This window comes from Epinephelus moara, chromosome 6 (genome assembly GCF_006386435.1).
Source record: "Epinephelus moara isolate mb chromosome 6, YSFRI_EMoa_1.0, whole genome shotgun sequence".
NCBI classification, from domain to species: domain Eukaryota; kingdom Metazoa; phylum Chordata; class Actinopteri; order Perciformes; family Serranidae; genus Epinephelus; species Epinephelus moara.
The window spans coordinates 23,103,215-23,123,034 of record NC_065511.1 but is presented as its reverse complement, the minus strand read 5'-3'; the positions used below and the strand labels follow the sequence as shown (position 1 = coordinate 23,123,034).

The window sequence follows — 19,820 nt, the reverse complement described above, 5'->3', positions numbered from 1 at the left end:
CCAATTAGTGCTGAACTGATCAGTTTTGTTTTGATGTTGACAGCACCAGCAGAGGCATGGCCTGCAGCTGGTGAAAGAGTCTCCGGAGTCGCTTCCAGGTTCTGTTCTCCTCGACTTTAAACAACATCTGGGCTCCATCTTAAGCAGAGTGGAGAGGAGGAAGGCCCAGCTTGACATCCTAAAAAATCTGTATGAATTCTATGACTCAGTAAGTATTTAAAACTTTGCAGATATCCTGTCAAAAGTTATCTGATCCTGTTTACAACTAAAGCATATTCCACAAGGTTTTTTTCATATCCCTAAAATAGTTTTTGTCAGGATTAACAATACTGTGTCTTTAAATATGATTAAAAAAAATGAATGACGTTTCCAAATCTGCAGGTCAACCAGTGGATGGAGCACTGCCAGGATTATTTCTGCCAGCTGAATCTGGACTCTACAGGTGCAGCACTTCCGCCCTCTGTGGTGCAGATCCTGCAGGATTACTACACAGAGGCATCCAAGTTCTCCATGGACAACTTCAGCACCCTCAACGACATGGTGCTCTCCCTGGAGAGTCCTCAGCAGCTGCAGCAGTGGAACACAGTGTGGCACAAATGTCAGCAGACAAAACAGCAGTTGGAAGACACTATGGCCCAAGCCATGACAGCAGCCCCGAACTCCACGGCTGTTGACACGACAGCTCCTTTAAAGACTGCAGAAAGCCAGATTGCCACTACAGAGCAGCATGGAGCTAATGCATGTTCGCTTTTACCTGCAGCAATTACACCACTAACTTTTGAGGATAACAAGCCTCACTCTGCTGGGCCTTTCACCAAGAGCCCAACCAGTTCAATCTCCTCTTCCACACACTTCACTTTCCCCCCTGATTGCGACAGCAAACTGAGGCAGAGCCCATCCACGTTTGACGACACGGACAGCGACTGCACCATCGACTCCACCATCTCCTGCCACTCGGAGCCCGTTTACTCCGGGGCTGCCCGTCTCCGCAAGCAGCCAATGAAAAAGATCATGAAAAAGACTATGAGCTATGAGCTGACCCAGAGGGACAGCGGCCACTCGGACGTCAGCCACATTCACGGCTACACCGGTGTGTACATCAAGGGTTTGGAGGTGGCTAATAACGTGTCTGCAGAGAAGAAGCTGCAGAGACCTGACGTGTTGAGCCCAGCGTTGGGACGCAGCCGCAGCATGTCTACGCCCTCCAGGATCCACAACAGACGCAGTGACGGAGATGGAATGAAACAGAGCAGGTGAGGAAGTGAACCAGTGATACTAAACATAACCTGGTATATTACTTTCACTGTATGTTGTATAAAAAGTGTGTATATATTATAGTGCATAGACAAAATACCAGAAACATCACTATAAAATACTTAACTAAGACCAACTAACCTCAATCCTGCGCAACTGCTGTACAAATGTGATTTATAATATGTTTCTGGAAAGTGCTTTTAAGGTTTAAGTTACAGTCAGGGTCCCTTTTATTGCTGTTTCTCTTATTTTGTCCACCAAATGCCCATTTTATTATCTCATAGCCCAAGATGACATTGTCAGTATGCGTATTGTGTATGACCAACAACCCAAAACTCTAAAATAATCAAGTTTGTAATGAAATATTGCTGAAAAAAATCTGCAAATCTTTATTTAAAATACTGAAATTAGCAGGTGTTTGACATTTTCATTTCATAAATAATGTAAAGCAATTAATCAATCATCAAAATTGTTGTTCATTTTTTTGATGATTACCCTAAGTTTGGTATTTTATAACAATAATAATAATAATAATAATAATATAATAATGATAATAATATTCATTTTTAAAGCGCTTTTCCAAACAGAGTTACAAAGTGCTTTACATGTCAATACTTGGAACAGACAAGACATGGAAACAACATAAAAACTGAGTAAGTAAAAGACAGTCTAAATGAACTTAAAACTCAAGTAAAATCAGAAAAGGCTCTCAATAGAATTATATTTTAAGAAAGGACCTTAAAGAGATCACTGACTTGGCCGACCTGATTTCCTTGGGCAGACTGTTCCAGAGCCTTGGGGTTCTCAGCCGGGCCTCTGGAACATACAAAAGACCATTGCCTGAGGACCTCAAAGTATGTCCTAGCGTGTACGGTATGAAAAGGTCGGAGATATAGCTGGGAGAGAGACCATGAAGAGCCTTAAAAGTAATCAGTGAAATCCTAAAATCTATTCTAAAACATACTGGGAACCAGTGTAAAGAGGCTAAATCTGGAGTGATGTGATCACGCTGAATTCTGTACAGTCTGGAGTCAAATAATAGATATTTGATTCAGAACCCTCCTCACACCTTGTCACATCCTTCTGTTCACCAGTAAAGTGCAGCACATCATGGATGAGATGATCTCCACAGAGAGGGAGTACGTCCGCTCCCTCAGCTACATCATTGAGCACTATTTCCCCGAGATGGAGCGGCTGGACTTGCCCCAGGACCTGCGAGGGAAGCGCAGCATCATTTTCGGGAATGTGGAGAAGCTATGGGACTTCCACAGTCAGTACTTCCTGAAGGAGTTGGAGTCATGCGCCCACTCCCCGCTGTCCATCAGTAGCTGTTTTCTCAGACACGTGAGTCCAGACAGACAGTCGGCCGCTGTGCCCTGAGGCGACATGCTGACAGCCTTAAAAACAGCACTCAGGTCTAGAGACTGTGATGTGTTGACCTGTAGATACATTTTTCAAAACAACTTAAAGCATTCACTCTCACACTGTCCTGTTATTGTTTGCGCACCAATTTAGTCACTCATCAGCATCATAACAAACATATACAACTGCTTTTACAGTCTCTTGGGAGCTGAATCATTCATAGCGTTTGGCAAAGCATGCTGAAATGCATACCCTTTACTGTAGTCAGTGTTGTAACTTGTTAATCTTGTGTGCAGGAGGATCAGTTTGGAATGTATGCTCTGTACAGCAAGAATAAGCCCCAGTCCGACGCTTTGCTCTGCAGCCATGGGAACGAATTCTTTAAGGTGCGTCTGGTCACATTCCTCACACTGTGTGGCAGGTCAGAGGTCAAGTGCATGATGTTTTGGTTGTACACTAAAACCCATACCTTGACATGGCGAATATTTATGGACAATTTTGGCTAATCGCAGATATATTGCTGTCACATTATGTTACTGCAACAAATGATAAGAGGTGTACAGAAGAGCCAAAAAATATGTTTGGGTTTGACAAAAAAATTCTCAACACACGGTCCAACTTACTTGTTGTTTTTGAGTCTTGATGGAGCGGCTCAGTTGTCATGAAGATGGTTGGGGTGGATTTGAAAAGGGATGTTTGAGTTAATTCTGGTTTGTCAACCAGAGAGCACTGAAGATGTTTATTTTTTAAATGTAAAATATACACAGTTCATATCTTTGAAATGCCTTAATAAGTATGTTTAAGAGATTGTAGGAGCTAAGTCTATTACTTGAAGCTGCTGAGATATCTAACCCAGGGGTGACCTGACTGACGAGCTTGCTTCCATTTGATGACATACGCTACTTTTTGTTGTGTTGCGTTCAGTAAAGGATCTTCAGGCTTCATTTGCAGAATAATAAGCCTCTTTGTTCGTTCCAACGTGCATAAATAAGGATCAATAAAGTCCATTTTCTTTGTTTCTATAAACAATAAACCAAACACACATTTTAGAGCGCAACAAAACAAATCTTTAGCGTCACAGCAGTCAAAAAACATTTGCCCCTCCTACTTATATTCCTGAACCCAAGGTACCATCACAGCAACATACTGTATACACACATGGTAAATACCAATTCATGTCTGGTTAGTTAAAGAAAGAGTTTGGCTCTTACAGGGATCCTTGTTTGTTAAGGTTATGTGTTAATGTTGGAAAAATAAATATAAACTGATAAAGTGTTGTTGGACTTTGGTCTAAAAATGCTGCACAGGTGTATTTAATCATAAGCTAGCTCATGGCTGATAAACAGTATAGAGGAAAACACAGTTGACCTTCACTTTGCACGACTCATTACATTTTTTACTTTTGGATAACAAGCCCAGTATTCAAAAGACTGTTGATGTGTGGGAAAAGTAATACCACCACAATAATAATCCTCCCCGCGTCTCTCTCCAGAATAAGCAGATGGAGCTCGGAGACAAGATGGACTTGGCGTCCTACTTGCTGAAGCCCATCCAGAGGATGAGTAAATATGCTCTGTTGCTGAAAGACCTGATCAAGGAGTGCAGTCAGTCCCAGGAGCAGGAGCTGAGCGACCTCCGCACTGCAGAGGAAATGGTCAAGTTTCAGCTTCGCCATGGCAACGACCTGCTGGCTATGGATGCCATTCGGGGGTGCGATGTAAGTAGTAATACATGAGCACAGAGCCACGTGCTGCTGTGATGAATATTTTGATGTCAGCATAAAGTCAAATACTACTTAACATCATTATGAGTCAGTTCACCATGACATTAACGCTATTTTTGAACTGGAGGTCATCTTGTTGTGTGTACAGCAGAGTGAGGTCAGGATTGTATTGTTCTCTCTGACGCATGTGAACAACCGTGTTTCCTTTCCAGGTGAACCTAAAAGAACAGGGTCAACTCCGCTGCCAGGATGAGTTCATAGTCTGGTGCGGACGCAGGAAATACCTCCGCCACGTCTTCTTGTTTGAAGACCTCATCCTCTTCAGCAAGACCAAGAAGATCGAAGGAGGATATGACTTTTACATCTATAAACAATCCTTCAAAGTAAGAGCTTAGTGTTTGAGGATTGTTGTTTTTTTTTTTGTTAACAACCGCCGTATGATTACAATAAATACAATGTTTTGTTCTATTCTTTTTTATTTAGACGGCAGAGATAGGTATGACTGAAAATGTTGGCGACAGCGGCCTGCGCTTTGAGATTTGGTTCCGTCGGAGGAAGTCCCAGGACACGTTTATACTCCAAGCCAGCTCTGCAGAGGTCAAGGCGGTGTGGACGGCCATCATAGGCAAGATTCTATGGAGGCAGGCGCTCAGAAACAGAGGTGATTTTCATTTTTCACTTTGATCTAAATATCAATGCGACATCCAGGCCCTTTAACACATGTAAAACAAAGGCTTTGTCATTAAAGATTTACATTTCTGGACTCCAGAGTTGCGCATGCAGGAGATGGTGTCCATGGGAATTGGAAGCAAGCCCTTCATGGACATAAAGCCCAGTGATGCAGCCATCAGTGACAGAGCCATCGACTATATCATGAAGGGATCAGGTGAGCTGTTCTTGTGCACTCTAGTATTTTAGCCTCAAGGCCACATTCACACTGATATGTTTTCAGTTTAAAACAGCATTTTAGGGGTCGCCTGGTGACTTAGTGGGTAGAGCAGGTGTCCCACATATGAAGGCAGTGTCTTTGCCACAGCAGCCATGTGTCATACAGAGGAATATCGAAAGCACAGAGATGATTGTCCTACAACAAAATGTCTTCCCTTACATGTCATATTTAAGATAACAAAATGCAAACGACAATAATAGAAATAATTAATTATTTAAACTGAAAATGTATTAGTATGGATGTCACATTTCTGTGACTCTCCTACTATCTTCGATGTGTTGCATCTTCATGATTCACCCTGTAATCATGCAGAGACACAATTCTTTTCTTGGCTGAAACCACAGAAACTCAGCTCTTGCTTACAGTTGTTTTGATGCTGGTAGTATTATGAGAGTTTTGTCAGGTAAACAAACCAGATGTAATTTAAGCCGCACTGATGTGAAGTCATTACAACCACAATAAACTATTTTACATCACTGCTCTTTCATGGTTCACCAGAGATGCTGTAAAACATGATTCATGCTTTAATGCTCGTCATTAACAACCGCAGGAATTTTTAGACATTCTTGTCACTTTTCATCCCTCCCATGATCTCACCGCTCGCTGTCTTTGTCTCTAACGACAGAGGCGAGGACCAGGGCGTCCATCGCGGTGCCTTCGTTTGAACACGCCACCTCGTTCAAGAGACCTCACTCAACCATCTCTAACAGCAGCACCTCCTCCTCCAGCAGCCAGTCGTCCTCCTCCCTGCTGGGCTCGCTCAACCTTCATCTTTACTCCTCACCCTCTCACCCGCACACACATCCATACCTAGTGACCAGTGTCCCCTCCTTTGCCCAGTGGCCTTACGACTGCATAGAGGAAGACGAGCTGGAGCAGGACACCGGGAGTCAGCCCTCCATGAGTGAGTGGTTATTTTTCCTGCTGTAGAACCATAAGGCCATTATGTTCAGTCAAGTTAAAAAAGGGAATAATGTGTGTTAATTTTGATTATTAAAAACTTTTAAACATTAGATTCAGAAAAATTCTGGATGAACATATAAATTAAATAAATACTGTAGTTTTAACTCCTAATTGACTTTTTACACTCAGTCAGCAGGCCATTTGTGCTTTCTCCCCATTTTTCTGTCCACTCTGTATTACTTAAAATATTTCCTGAGCTGTCAATGTTACACAAGAACCTAATTTAATTCAAACTGCTGTGATCAGTGTCATCTTACAGACAGAAACATAACTTTTTGCTTATTGGGGACATTAAATACGGGTGGAAAAAAACAATTTCAGCAGATGAAAATCTGAAAAAAATTAAACAAAGTGCAGGTAGGTGAAGAGAGGGTCTGTAACCACAACTGTACAGAGGTGTACACAAACAAAAATGACACTTAATACTTAGTGAAAAAGGCATTCAAATGGCGTTGGGGGAGGAAGACAAAGCAAGAACCAAAAGAAACTGAAATAATTTAGCAGGTGCTGGATTATTTATAAGATATTATCATGTGTATTATTAACATCATATCAATAATTTGTTTTAAATATCACAGTTATTGTTAATACAGGCATATTGCGACACCCCTAACCAATAATAATAATTTTTTTAGCGCTTTTTAAAACACACAATGTGTAGCGACTATACTGTCAATGAAAAAGCCGCTAAGAGGCTGAGTAGGGTCTTAACTGTGGCTCGTTCAGTAAAATCCACGCTGAAGTCCAAAGATGCGTTTTAGGATGATTTATTGAACAAACAACTGAGATAACTAAAGCAAAATGAGATGAAATTAAATATTGTGATATTTCATAATGTGATTACGGTCAACAGAAAATACCAGAGCGAAAAACTCACCCTCTTTGTCTAAAAGCCGCCACACCAGTGAATGAACAGGTACAAAAATTTTGAAACCACACCCCTGTGCTAATTCCAACTACTTGAAGTGAAAGTGACCAAAAGAACGTGTGCAGCCTGAACAAATAATAAACAACAGAGGTTAAATACACATTCTGGCTCCTACACAGTGCTTGACACTTAACACAAAAAGACCATTAACCTTGATCTAAATCAGTTACTTTATTTAATTGTTTGCAGTATTTACCCAATCTGAGTCAGTATTTAATAGGTGAAAAATGAAGCAAAGATAAACTTAATTAAATGGAAAACACTCTTCAAGTTTTAAAAATAATAACAAGCTTTAATACAGTAATCATAAAGCCTGTATGTGCAGCATGTTTACAGGATAGATGGGGTATTACTGTCTGCCACAGTGTCTTCTTTGCTGCGACCACTAGGAGTTGCCAAAGTCTGAAAATATCAAATCTGACACAGAGGAGCTTTAAGGACACATCAAGGCCTGACAAACTTGTTAACTGTCAGCACACTGCTTGAAGTTCCCTGAGCTCTCGCCTCAATAGAAAATTAATGGAGTTCTGAGTTGTGTGATCCAGTATTTCATTATTGATATATCTTTGTCTCTGTGTTGTGTGACAGTCACTGAGAGCTCAGAGACATCCTCCCAGTGCACCTCCAGTGACAGTGTCACAGGGCTGAGCACCCTCACTATACCCGGGCACCCCAGCATCGTCATGGACTCCTACAACAACAACAACAACGAGCCCCCCTCTTTCCTGTGCTCCTCCACGCCTCACTCCTCCATCACCTCTCCTTCGATATTCCAGAAAGAAGAAGATCTCCAACCCCAGGGCACCAAGTTCATCACAGCAGTGAGTGTTTGATCACATATTCTCTTAAACTAAGATCACCTGATGTTGTACGGCTGCGAACATCACGTCGCTTCATGTGAATATACTTTGTGAAGAACAGTATCAAATCAAATATAGCTGTACTGACACCCATTTATATTCTGTGGCTCTTTCTCATGTCATGTTTTATTTGAAGCCTTCCTCTAAACAGAGGTATGAACACTTAACCCCAGAACATTTTTTTCTACTTCTGCTTTTATATTGATCGTGTGAAAGATGTTTGTACGTATACCACATGAGGTACTTCCCTTTTTACGAGGGCTGGGCGATGTAGAGAAATCAAATAACACATTATTTTTGACCGAATACCTCGCTATCGATATTGCGACAGTAATGTAAAGTTGAGTATTGGTGTTTCCACAAATTATTTATACAATAAGATTGTATCTAATCATCAGTTATGTGGATATAATGACAAAGTAGTTAAAGGCAATTAATACAAGAACAGTCTGGTAAATTCAGAAAGTTACACTTCACTGTAATGCAGCCTTTAAAACCAGAAAAAGACAACATCTACAATATTACAATATGCAAATTTAAAGACTATATCTACTCTCATATCACAATATATTATGCATTGCCCAGCCCTACTTTTTACACTGTCTATATATCTATATATACTATCTATATCTAACTATATCTTTTCTTGTTTTTCTGATTCCATTATGTAATTTTCTGTTATTATTGAAAGAGAGTTCATCTACCTGATAAAAAAGGCTGCACATATTTTTCTACCTGACCCTCTTATTTACCCCATAATATACTATATGCACTGGTACAGGGTAAAGGGCATTTAAGTCTGGGGCCTATGGTATATTTTGTTTTATTTAATTACATAGATTTAATGTATTTTTATTTGTCAGAAGTCTTTACTCTCGTTGGATAATTTTGTACATTGGATTCTCTGGAAGCAATAAAGTTATAGTGCTTCTCTTTTAAGATCTGCAGATTACATGTTGGTAAAATGTCGGTTCATAGAGTGATGCTGCATAAATTAATATTATGAAATTCTTGTGCTCTCCAAATGTAGTTTTACTTTTCCTCAGCAAAAGCAATAGAGGTTAGAAAGGGTAGAGATTAGATTGTATTTTATTTATTTGTCTGAAGAAGGCTAAATCTTGGAACATATGTGATTATAAAGCCTGATTATAACCCTGATTTTGCTGTGATGACTGATTTAAAAAATTGTGTGATCATACTGATCATATAAAGAGGTTCAGGATTCAAATCTGTCACCTTCTGAGTAGGTTTGCAGTGGTATACCAGTTTCATAGTATACCATTTTATTAAAATTATATAATAATAATAATTTGTAAAGTTTTGATCTAAACATGGTTACAAACATGGTTTTGCACGAAAATAAGACAACAATGACAACACATATTTAAAAAACAGTAATAAAAAAGTAATAATCAGGCATTCAAATGAAAAGCTTTCCTATAAAAATGTGCTTTAAGCATTGATTTAAAACAGGGGGAATATGCCTAATCTCAGCCTCATCTCCTCAGGCAGAGAATTCCAGATCCTTGGGACCTTGATGGCAAAAGCCAGGTCACCTTTAGTTGCCAGCCTCTATCAAGGGACGACTAGTGAGGGTAGGCTTGTGAGTATCTTAGGTGACAACTTGAAGTGTAGGTTGTCAGAAGCCCAGCTATATAACTGGGGGCTAAACCGTGTTGAGCTTTAAAAGTTATTAAAAGAATCAATTCTGAAGTTGGCAGTTGTCATAACATATCCTTTTGCTTATCTACGGTATTGAAAAAAAACAAATGCAACCGGCAGAGAATCTCATTTGCATGTGTACATTTTATTTTTTTCAGACTTTTTATACGTACTTCTGTCAACAAAAATGGTTTCAGGTTTCGATTAGAATAAAGCATTGTTCAACCAATAGATGTTGCTGAATGTAGGAGGCACAAAAAGGGTGGTATTGAAGTTTCTGACATTACTAAGCTCTTTCCAGCACCCACACTCCATGTAGAAAACACCATATCACTCTTGCATGCAGTGTCTGACTTTCACAGAAAAGGACAGCTGTGTCAGCCTGCGTCCTGCCAGCGCTTCCGAATTGTGCGGAGGTGCAAGGGCCCAATCGTCACTGCTTGCAGCTTGAATTATTATCATTGTGTAATTCTCTGAGATGGTTATCATCATGTGAAAAACTCACACTGTTTTAAACAAGTTCTGCATAAGCTTTAGACAAAGCACAGATGTTGCAATGATGTTGAACGTGTTTGTTTTTCCAGCTGTAAAATTTATGTATCTGAATATGAACCAGTACTTCATGTAGAGAAAACAGTCATCTGCAAAAGTCTTTACATTAGACAATATATTCCTCGATTCATTACCAGCCTTTGCTCTCAAATGTAAATTGTCTTCTCATGAACAGCTGTGATAAAATGTTAAAGTTGATTAGACTGCTTCTTACAGAGTCTGAGAGCTAACTATTTGAATAATCAGGTATTATTTTGAGTTATATTTCAGCTTCTGCGGCTTTGAAAGCAAGTGATAGACAAAAACCGAAGCTTCAGTTTCACTCACCACCTATTTGCTGTTTTGTTTTTACCAGAGCAAGACCACTCATATAGCAGTAGGCCTCTCTACTGTGGTCTGACTCAGAGCTGAGGGGTTTTAGCTCAGTAAGTAACCGGTGTCAAAAGAGTGGACATCTGTGTTGTCCCCCCTCACAGCCTCATTAACAACTGTGAGGAACCTGTGGCCTGACTACTAATCTGTGTGCACATGTGCTTTTGGAGCCTGTGTTGTGAGGTGCATGGCAGTGTGTCCTGGTGGGTTAGAGGGCTCTCCTCCTGACGGGTGTTTTTGTCTTGTTTACTTATGGCTCTTTGTCATGTCTCTTGGTTTCCTCGTCCTCTCATTCTCCTCTGTGCATCCGTCTGACATGAGGGTGGAAATTGTGTTATGAACTAAGTGTTGTGAACAGTCTTATATACGTTTGAACACACGCATGCCTTTGTTTTGGGGCTTTGGAATGCAGTTATATTTCTTTATTTTTGTTGTTGTTGATGCCTGAGTTTTGTGTTTTTTTTAACAAACTGTTTAACTTGTTCTTTTTATTTGTTTCTAATGTTTAAATTCAGCCTTGATTGCACTGAATTGGAAAAAAAGTGAACTGCATGACGACAATATATTAAAAGATTGGGTGCATTAAATATTACAGTGCAAATTGGTTAGCCTCATCTTTAATTACATTTATTTGGAATCAATAACTTAGGTGTTGCCCTTTATTGTAGGACCTAAACAGCAATAAAACACTCAAATAATCTCGTAAAAGAAATATTCCCCACATTTAGAAATCACTCTAAATGTATGGTCAACTTTTAACCAGTGGGACCCCAAAAGTAGTTTTAAATACATAATTCTGTGGCTGTTAAAAGTGTCATGAAAGAGAATTAAAAAACCAAACATGTTTGCTCCTCTATGCGTTTTATTATAGATTCAGGCAAAAGTATTTTTTACATTAATGCATTTAAATGTGCAATAGCCTCCCCAAAATCTCCCCTGCTGTTTATCTCTGTTACTTTTAAAGAAACACGTTCCTCAACCATCAGTCAAAGGTAAAAGTAATTTTCAGTGTCTTTTCATGCTTTTCACAGTCATCTAATCATAAATATTCAGTTTAAAATCATAGCAATATTATGGACTTAAACATGTCAAGTATGAAAGACTTTATATATGCACACATGTTGACAGAAGCATGTGTTTGTGCAGCCAAAGTAAAACATCAAAAAATCACCCAAGTTTAAAAAACCACTGGTTTAAGAAAGAAACTTTGAAAATTGCATTAGAAATGATAGATATTGGACATGTCTGTATAACTTGTTACATCTTACATAACTCATTATGGCTAAAAAAAATAAACTAAGTTTTGCTCACCTCCTTGATGTTGTACGCAACACTAATGTCAGTTTAAGGGATTTAGGATAACCCCTAAACTTAATCGTGGAATTATAGTTTTGACAAAATCTATAATCTTAGAAATTACGTTTGTATTATGTTGTTGTGGCAATGTAATCGCTACCTGGATTATGTTCAGTAACAACTTGTCTTTCAAATAATAAAACACTACATTCATGTAACACGTAGGCTTTGGAAGGAAGTGGTGGGTGAGATCGGCAGGTGTTCAAAGTGCATGACCTAGACCACAGAACTTTGGGTCCGTGTCCAGTCTTGTGTCTTTAGGTTAAAGTTAAGGAAAGAAGTCATTCAAAAAAAGCCAAGTCACTACGAGTGAATAGTGTATTGCAAGATTGCCAAATATGGGTTACAGCTGAGCATTTTGCTGATATGTTCAGTATCAACATTTTTTCAAGCTTGCCAGATTCGTTAATTAGCAACATTTCCTCATAATGTTAATAAAAAAAATGTATGTTGTTTCTTGGCATTACATCTCCTTCTAAATGTATTTCCTGTTTCAAATTAGGTGTATATAAACGTAATTTCTCGTAGACAGGGCTGGTTTAGAGATTTTTAAATTGACCCTTTAGCTGACTGACATTTTTAACATTGCATGCTGACTCAAATAAAATAATTTGAATGCATGATTTGCAAAGAAGAGTTTTTTTCTAAATCCCCTTTCTTGTGTTTTCCTTATTTCCTTGTAGCTGTGAAGACCTCGAGCTGAATGCTACTCAATGCCACGGCAGTTTGTACATCAGGACCAGGAGATAAAAATAAAAGGAGTCCAGCTTCGCAGCACTAAGACTTTAATGGATGAAGCTCAACTGTTATATGACATTTCATTATGATTCTGTAAATTGGAAATTGACACATAATATACACTGCCATGATGGTACGTCTGTGGTCTGTACATTTGTTTTAATGAACTAGGTATGAATCAGTGTTTATATTGTAGATGAGTTTTTTATGTATTTTACAAAACAAAAAAATAGCAGGCAGATCAACCCAGAGAATGTTGTACTGTCATATTTCTTTTCTTTTGTCGCCAGTCCTGTTATAAGTTTGTACAGATGATTAAAATGTTTAAAACATGTTGTGTTCATTTCTTTGGCACAGTGACGTTTGACATGAAATTAAGTGTTTCCAGTTAGAAATGACTGTATAACACACAAATCCATCATAGCTCAGTAAAGTTTTCTGAAACCAGCTGTAAGTGTGAATGCAGCTGAAAACACGTTACAGATATTTCCACTGATAAAAAAGCACAAGTGTAAAACCACACACAGAGACCCTCGCAGGTAGACTGACAGAGCAGCACTATGAGGCCAACTACTACCGTTGCACAGAGAGACGCAGAGGTTGAGGAGGATGAAGGGTGGTTTTTCCTTCACATGACAGAAGCTGACATCTATTTACCACAAGCACTGTGTTCTCGGTCCGAGTCAAACATCAGACGCAGACCACAGCCCTGAGCCTGTTCAGCAGGGGTTACAGCTCTGATAAAGGCAATCGAGACAGAACAGAAAGCCACGCCTGATGTACAAAAAAAATAAACAAGTCTGCTGATACAGTCTTTTAACTTCTTTAAGTCCTAATATACAGCCACCTGGTCCTCTGCATACAAACACTTAATTTGAAGTATTAATTTCCTCAAATGTCATCTTCTTCAGCTCGATCATGGTGATTTGGCACGTCTCTCTTTAGCGAACCAGAAGCAGAGGACTGCGGAGAGAAAAATCTCGAGCCCCAGCACGCAAAGTTCAAGCACCTCCACCTGTCAGAAACATAAAGATCATCAAGTATACATTTGTTTCATATTCCCAAAAAAAAGCATGCTAAAAAAGCACTTTGAAGTGTTTCCTTCAGTCATATTCGTTACATGGTCTTACCCTCAAATGCTGATCATTTTCCAGAGTCCAGTCTGCCAGGTCGACACTTATCAGACAAGATGAAACTACAGCTACAACAATGCAGCCACAGTTCACCCCGAAGGATATCTGGAACATGAACCATACATTAATTTCTCATTAATTCACCTTCAGCCACTGGTGCCCCCAGAAATTTCCATAAGGGAGGTCTGATGGGGCCACTGAAATTCTTGGGGTGGCATATCAAAACCAAAAGCCATAACTCAATGTTTGGAGTTAGCTGACGCTGTTAACGTGTAAAGGCTAGTTGAAAACTTTGTGAATACGGAGAGTTAAGGAATCACATAATGATGTACTGTGGTTACAGTTAATGTTACTAATTATGTGATGTGCATAGACTTATATAGCCTCATGAGACCATCCTGATTTTAATCTCTGGAAGGTGTTTAGGGCGGTAGCAGAGCCAGATTAATACATAGATAGAGCGAAACATAATGTTGAGCTCGCGTCATCAGGATGGTCAAACCAAGCTAAGACTTATACCGGTGCATTTAACATTTTGACTTCCACAGCAGTCCTGTTTTAATGTGTCATGTATCCATACATTAGGTGGTTTATTGCTCTTCAAATAGGCTGGTTGTACTTTGCATAGAAAGACAAATATACAGCTTTAAATTAAAGGAGCATATTGATGGTAATGAACAAAACATATACCGGGAACAAGCCTTCCCATGTTTAGGGGAGACTCGTGGGTACCCATAGAACCAAGTTTCATTCACATATCTTGAGGTGAGAGTTCAAGGGACCCCTTTGAAAATGACTATGCCAGTTGTTCCCTTGCCAAGATTGAGCCTAACTTTGAAGCGTTAAGCAGGATTTATACCTCTGCGTGGAATTGACGCTGTACCTACGCCATACCCTACACCGTAGCCTGACATGCACCTCCCCAAAAATGTAACTACACTTTGCGGCGACACAGACCTTCTGGCTATTGTTGTAAGCTGAAATCATTTCCCTCAGTGGAAAGGAAGTTTTAATTTACTTTTTTTGACAGATAAAAAACAATAAATTGTAAAGACAATAAAGCCTCCACAAATTAGTATTTTATGTCTTGTGTGTGATTCATCCTGGTTTTGTATAAGTAGAGGAAAAGTCCACCAGCAGCTAAGCTAATTTATACAATGTAAATTGCCATAGGCTTGCGCTAATAACGTTAGCATGTTGCATTTGGTTGGAAAATGTGTTTAGTTTAAGACAATTGTTTTGTCAGTGAACCTTGTGAGCTGTAATGGAGCTGAATTTTGTAACCTTAACTTTGTTAAATGTTGCTGTTGTCCCTGGCTTCAAGTGAGTAGAGGTAAAGTCCACTAGCAGCTAAACTATGTTATACTATGTAAAATGCCATAGGCGTGTGCTAATAACGTTAGCATGTTGTATTTGTGGGGAAAATGTGTCCAGCAAAAGACAAGTGCTTTGTCTGTGAATGCTGTGAGTTATAGTGAAGCTGATTTGTGTAGTTGTGTTTGAAATTGCCTCTATTAAGTAAGGATAGACCGATACATCGGCCGGCAGATATATCGGGCCGATATTTGAGTTTTTTACTTGTATCGGCATCGGCCGATACGCGCGTGGGTTTGCAGATTTATTTTTCCCTGGCACTTTTTTTCATTTGAAAGTATGTGGTTAAGTTGAACAAAGCTGTTGAATCCTACTGTGTACAGTAGTTGTTGTTTTATTTATGCTTCAGCTTAAATATTTGTTTATTTTATAAAGACATTACTGGAAGATTTAAGAGCGCTGAACTCTTTTTTTTTATTTGAATGTATAATAATAATAATAATAATAATATTCTGCCTGTTCTACCTCAACTTTCCATCTTGTTTTAGTATTTTTTACTGTTCAATAAATGTTTCTTATTTTAAACTTGAGACCTGTAATATTTGTTATCATTGTGTCATTTTTTGATGTAAATTGAGGGAGCAAAAGCAGTATCTGCCCCAAATATCGGCTCAAGAAAATCGGCAGTCCATAATCGGTCATCGGCTAAGGGTGATGGAAAAAAATCGGTATCGGCATCAGCCCTAAAAAATCCATATTGGTCTATCCCTACTATTAAGTCATGATTAATGTGTGTTTTGGGTGTGTTTTGAATCAACAAAAATTTGCAGCACTTCGCAGAAACTCCACTGCTGACTAGTGGTTTGGAGATGTAACTGCAAAGTGACACAGACACACCACTGCACAAGTATAAATGCTTACAATGGCTTAGACCATGTGTGCTGTGTAGGCTCTGCACAGAGCTCACGCACAAGTATAAATCCGCCTTTATTTAGCCCTCCTCCCGTCAAGCTGTGGGGCAGCAATTGTATTGGGGGGCCCTGGTCCTCCCTGCTCCCCCTTGGGGGCACCACTGTCTTCACCAACTGTAATGTGTTGTACTTACAGGTAGCAATTCTGGATATCTGAACAGCAGGTTGGAAACACATCCAGCAATGATGTACTGCAAAGGAGAAGAATGCAGAGTCAGTATACTGAAGACAATTTGGATAAACATTTGTTAGAACTTATAGTTTTATCTGCTTTACTTACTGCATGATTTTTATCATTTGTTTTTTAATGTAAGCAATTTGAGCAGAGACTTACGAGTGCTCCACTCAGGAGGGAGACTCTGAACAGAGTGAAGAGGGACTGTGTCATCTCCTGGGTTACTGCGAAAAGAATTCCCACTGCAAAACTGAAGAGACCGCTCACCATCTGCAGAGACTGACAGAGGAACAGAGACTATGAATTCATGAGAGTGTGTGTCCTCAGTGGAAACCATTACCAAATAAAACCACAGTAATTCAATTAAAAGCAAGAAGAAATGCAACATATAGAATTGACACAGAAAAAAATCTAAATCTTGTTCCAAATCTGAGATGTGTTTTCATCCAAATTATAATAATAGATAAACACAGTCTGAGTGAACAAATAACACACCAACGAAGACACGATTGTGTGAGCTTTTACATTTAAGTTGCAGAATACCACAAAACCCTTAGCGTTTCCTGTTGCTGCTGTCCAAGTCTGCACAATGGGTACAAGCCATTTTGGACATCCCCCGTCACTGTACCTCTAATCTGTTTGTCATATCTTGCATACATTTGTGTTGTATATGTTTTTAGGCATGAAATCACACAGTCACAGGGAAGAATGAGTGAAAGATTGTGAACACTAATGCCTGCATGTAAGTCTTTGCAAAGGAAAATATGTATAATAAAATACAGTAGTGTATGAGGAAAAAAAACACTATCTTAGTTCCTTTTTTCTCTGACTATAGGCAGCATTGTTGCAACTGAGGAAGCAACACACGCACTAAATTAAAGGCTTCTACTGTAAAAACCTGATTACAGTCATATAAGGACATGAACCTTATTGTGTTCAATATTTGTTTAGATTAGACACTTTCCGAGAATGCAGTTGTGTCATTTTGTAATTGCGTGCTTATAAATGAATAAATGCAGACGACAGTAGCTCAGGTAGACCATGTTGTCCGGTAAATGCAGGGTTGGTAGTTTGATCCCTGGCTCCTCCTCACTGCATATTGTCAAAGAGCAAGACACTTAGCCCCCAACTACTGCTTATGAGCAAGTCAGCACTGTGTATGGCAGCTCTACCATCGGTGTATCATGTATGTGTGGAGGTGAAGATGAGCTTTTTATGAGTGTTTTGCATTGTTCTCACGATGAATGTACTATATAAATGCAGTCCATTTGCCATAGGCAGATATATATATATATATCTGCCTATGGCAAATGGACTGCATTTATGTATATATATATTTTTAAGACTGATATGTATCAGCTGTGACCATGGCTGGCATTATTTTCACCTTGTAAGTCTGTGTGTGTCATCATGGCAAAATATTATCCTGGTGACACCTACTGTAGCAGGAACTACTTGAGTACTTTTCCAGGTGTTTATATGTCTGTTTGTCTGTCTGTGGAATGATTTTTGTGACCTTGATAATGTCGCAAACCGCGCAAGTTGCAGTCACTAAACTTTACAGATGTGTAGTTGAGATCAAAATAAAGGCTGAGTCCGAAGATTGGTCAGGTCTGAGCAAGGTGGCCAAAAGTAAGGAGGCAAGAAGTAGGGAAGTGGCCATTGCAACCTCCACTTTACGACCCCAGCTGACATTCATCCTGGGATCACTGTATCACAGCTGGAGTGATCCCATCGCAAGATAGTCGCTAGTTGTTTGATGCAGTCATTTGCAATACTCATTTCAAACATATGACCCTCTCTACTGGGGTCATACATATTTGGAGATTTAAGAATGGGGGTCACAAAAATGAAATACTATCTTTTACTTTCTGCAAAATGGGGTTCAAGTCAGTGTTGTTGTCAAGATCAACTAAACCGAGACCAAATCGTGACCAAGACCAGAGTGTATAGAGACTAGGGCAAGACCAAGACTTTGAGGGGCTGAGATCAAGTCAGGACCAAGATCTAACCAGACACACTTATGATAAAATGTGGACCATATATAGCTGCTCCTCAAATTGATCCTAAAGATCCACATTACCATAAAAACGGCCACAGAAAACAAATGAAGATTCCTTTTCATTCACCTCTTTTAATGCCATATACTATATGTGTGCATGTGTGTACCATAAGAAAGGTCTTGAAAAAATAATCAAAAGCCATTGCAGAGGTGAATTTCATGTATGGGATTTTCCTTTGTTCTCTTTGAGCAAACAAATACCAACAAATAAGGAGCTGAAATCTACTTCAGTGATATTCCCTTCAGTGGTGACCTTGACCGGTCCTGAAATAAAATCCACTTTGTCTGACGCCGAGACAAGACCAAGTAAAAATGCAGTTGAGTCTGAGACGAGACCGAGACCTTCAAGAAGATGTCTTGAAACCGGTTGTAAGACCAACACCAATGTTAAGCAGTACAACACTGGTTAGAGGACCTTCTCAGAGGGTTTGTTTTATGACATGATATCCTGAGCAGTTTTGTCACTCTTACCCCCAACACAGCAGGTTGTTTCTGCAGAAGGTCATGCAGCGGCCCTTTGACGTCCGGCACAAGCTCTAAAGCCTGGTAATGTTGCATCAACAGCGGCTCTCTGTGCGCAGCTCTGCGTGGCTGGTCATCATCTCCATGGACGCTCAGGTCAACATCAGCACAGGCCATGGTGCTTCTCTGACCTGGAGGGATGATGGTTTTTAATTTATACTGTCTACCCTTTGGTTTTCACATGGGACAAACAAAGCAGCAGAACTTAAAAAGTACCCAGAGTGACCAGAAAATTAGAAACCCTTGTACATTTTAATGCAATATCACACAACAGTCCTGTGATAAATTGTGACAATAAGGATTTTTAATTGTTGCTGACACTGTGAGGTGATGATTTAGCATGTCTTTGAGATTTTTATTGTTGAATTGCATCGTTTTATAAGGTGCCACATTTTTCTTTATTTATGTAAGTAAGGCAGATAAGAAATTTGACATATCTTTTACTACAATGCAATCCATTACATCCTCACCACAGAGTACGGCTTTACCATGTAGCCAAGTAAAAGCCCAAAGAATCAAAGGAAGGCTGCCAATAAAATTTAAACACTGTATATAGATAGTATACATTGCAGGGCATTTTGAAGCTCTCAGCGGTCTCATTCTCATACACTGAGCAGAATTACAGAATTCAACATTCACAAAAACTTTCAATCCACTACAGTAAACACACACATGCATATGCAGACTCTGAGATGCTCGTACATTCATATTCTCTATTGCAAATATGTACAAAAATCTTTTATTTTCCGTGTAATTCAATAAAGATCTTACCAGGTTTGGCTTGAGAAGTATCTATTTCACACTCTGTATCGGTCTCAAACATGTGCCTCAGTCATTTTCACTTCCCTGCAAATACTTTGAAAGATGAGGTCACCTCACGCCTTAACTTCCTCACTCTGCCAGTGGTCTCTGCAGTATCACAAT

General features: G+C 39.4%; 2 protein-coding genes across 4 annotated transcripts in view; one reads left to right on the top strand and one right to left on the bottom strand.

Moving 5' to 3' along the window:
* Positions 1-13,051, top strand: part of zgc:158766 (uncharacterized protein LOC100009641 homolog) — a 30,477-nt gene extending 17,426 nt beyond the window's left edge. Inside the window, exons 13-24 of one of the 3 annotated variants that reach the window (XM_050046959.1) lie at positions 44-208; positions 382-1,253; positions 2,349-2,598; positions 2,913-3,002; positions 4,109-4,333; positions 4,552-4,722; positions 4,823-5,000; positions 5,109-5,225; positions 5,914-6,192; positions 7,768-8,000; positions 10,609-10,678; positions 12,665-13,051. In XM_050046959.1, the coding sequence (XP_049902916.1) occupies positions 44-208; positions 382-1,253; positions 2,349-2,598; positions 2,913-3,002; positions 4,109-4,333; positions 4,552-4,722; positions 4,823-5,000; positions 5,109-5,225; positions 5,914-6,192; positions 7,768-8,000; positions 10,609-10,653 (2,625 nt within the window). In that variant the 3' untranslated portion in view covers positions 10,654-10,678; positions 12,665-13,051. Of the gene's footprint in view, positions 1-43; positions 209-381; positions 1,254-2,348; positions 2,599-2,912; positions 3,003-4,108; positions 4,334-4,551; positions 4,723-4,822; positions 5,001-5,087; positions 5,226-5,913; positions 6,193-7,767; positions 8,001-10,608; positions 10,679-12,664 lie in introns of all 3 variants that reach the window. The other 2 variants (XM_050046958.1, XM_050046960.1) reach the window with 2 other exon arrangements.
* Positions 13,052-13,191: 140 nt separating this feature from the next.
* Positions 13,192-19,789, bottom strand: si:ch211-269k10.4 (uncharacterized protein LOC100150242 homolog). The gene is made up of 6 exons (XM_050046971.1): positions 19,668-19,789; positions 18,846-19,027; positions 16,472-16,591; positions 16,272-16,328; positions 13,850-13,957; positions 13,192-13,734 (listed from the first exon to the last, which is right to left on the bottom strand). Exons 1-6 carry the CDS (start codon positions 19,717-19,719, stop codon positions 13,636-13,638), a joined length of 618 nt encoding a protein of 205 aa, XP_049902928.1. The 5' UTR covers positions 19,720-19,789; the 3' UTR covers positions 13,192-13,635.
* Positions 19,790-19,820: the final 31 nt, after the last annotated feature.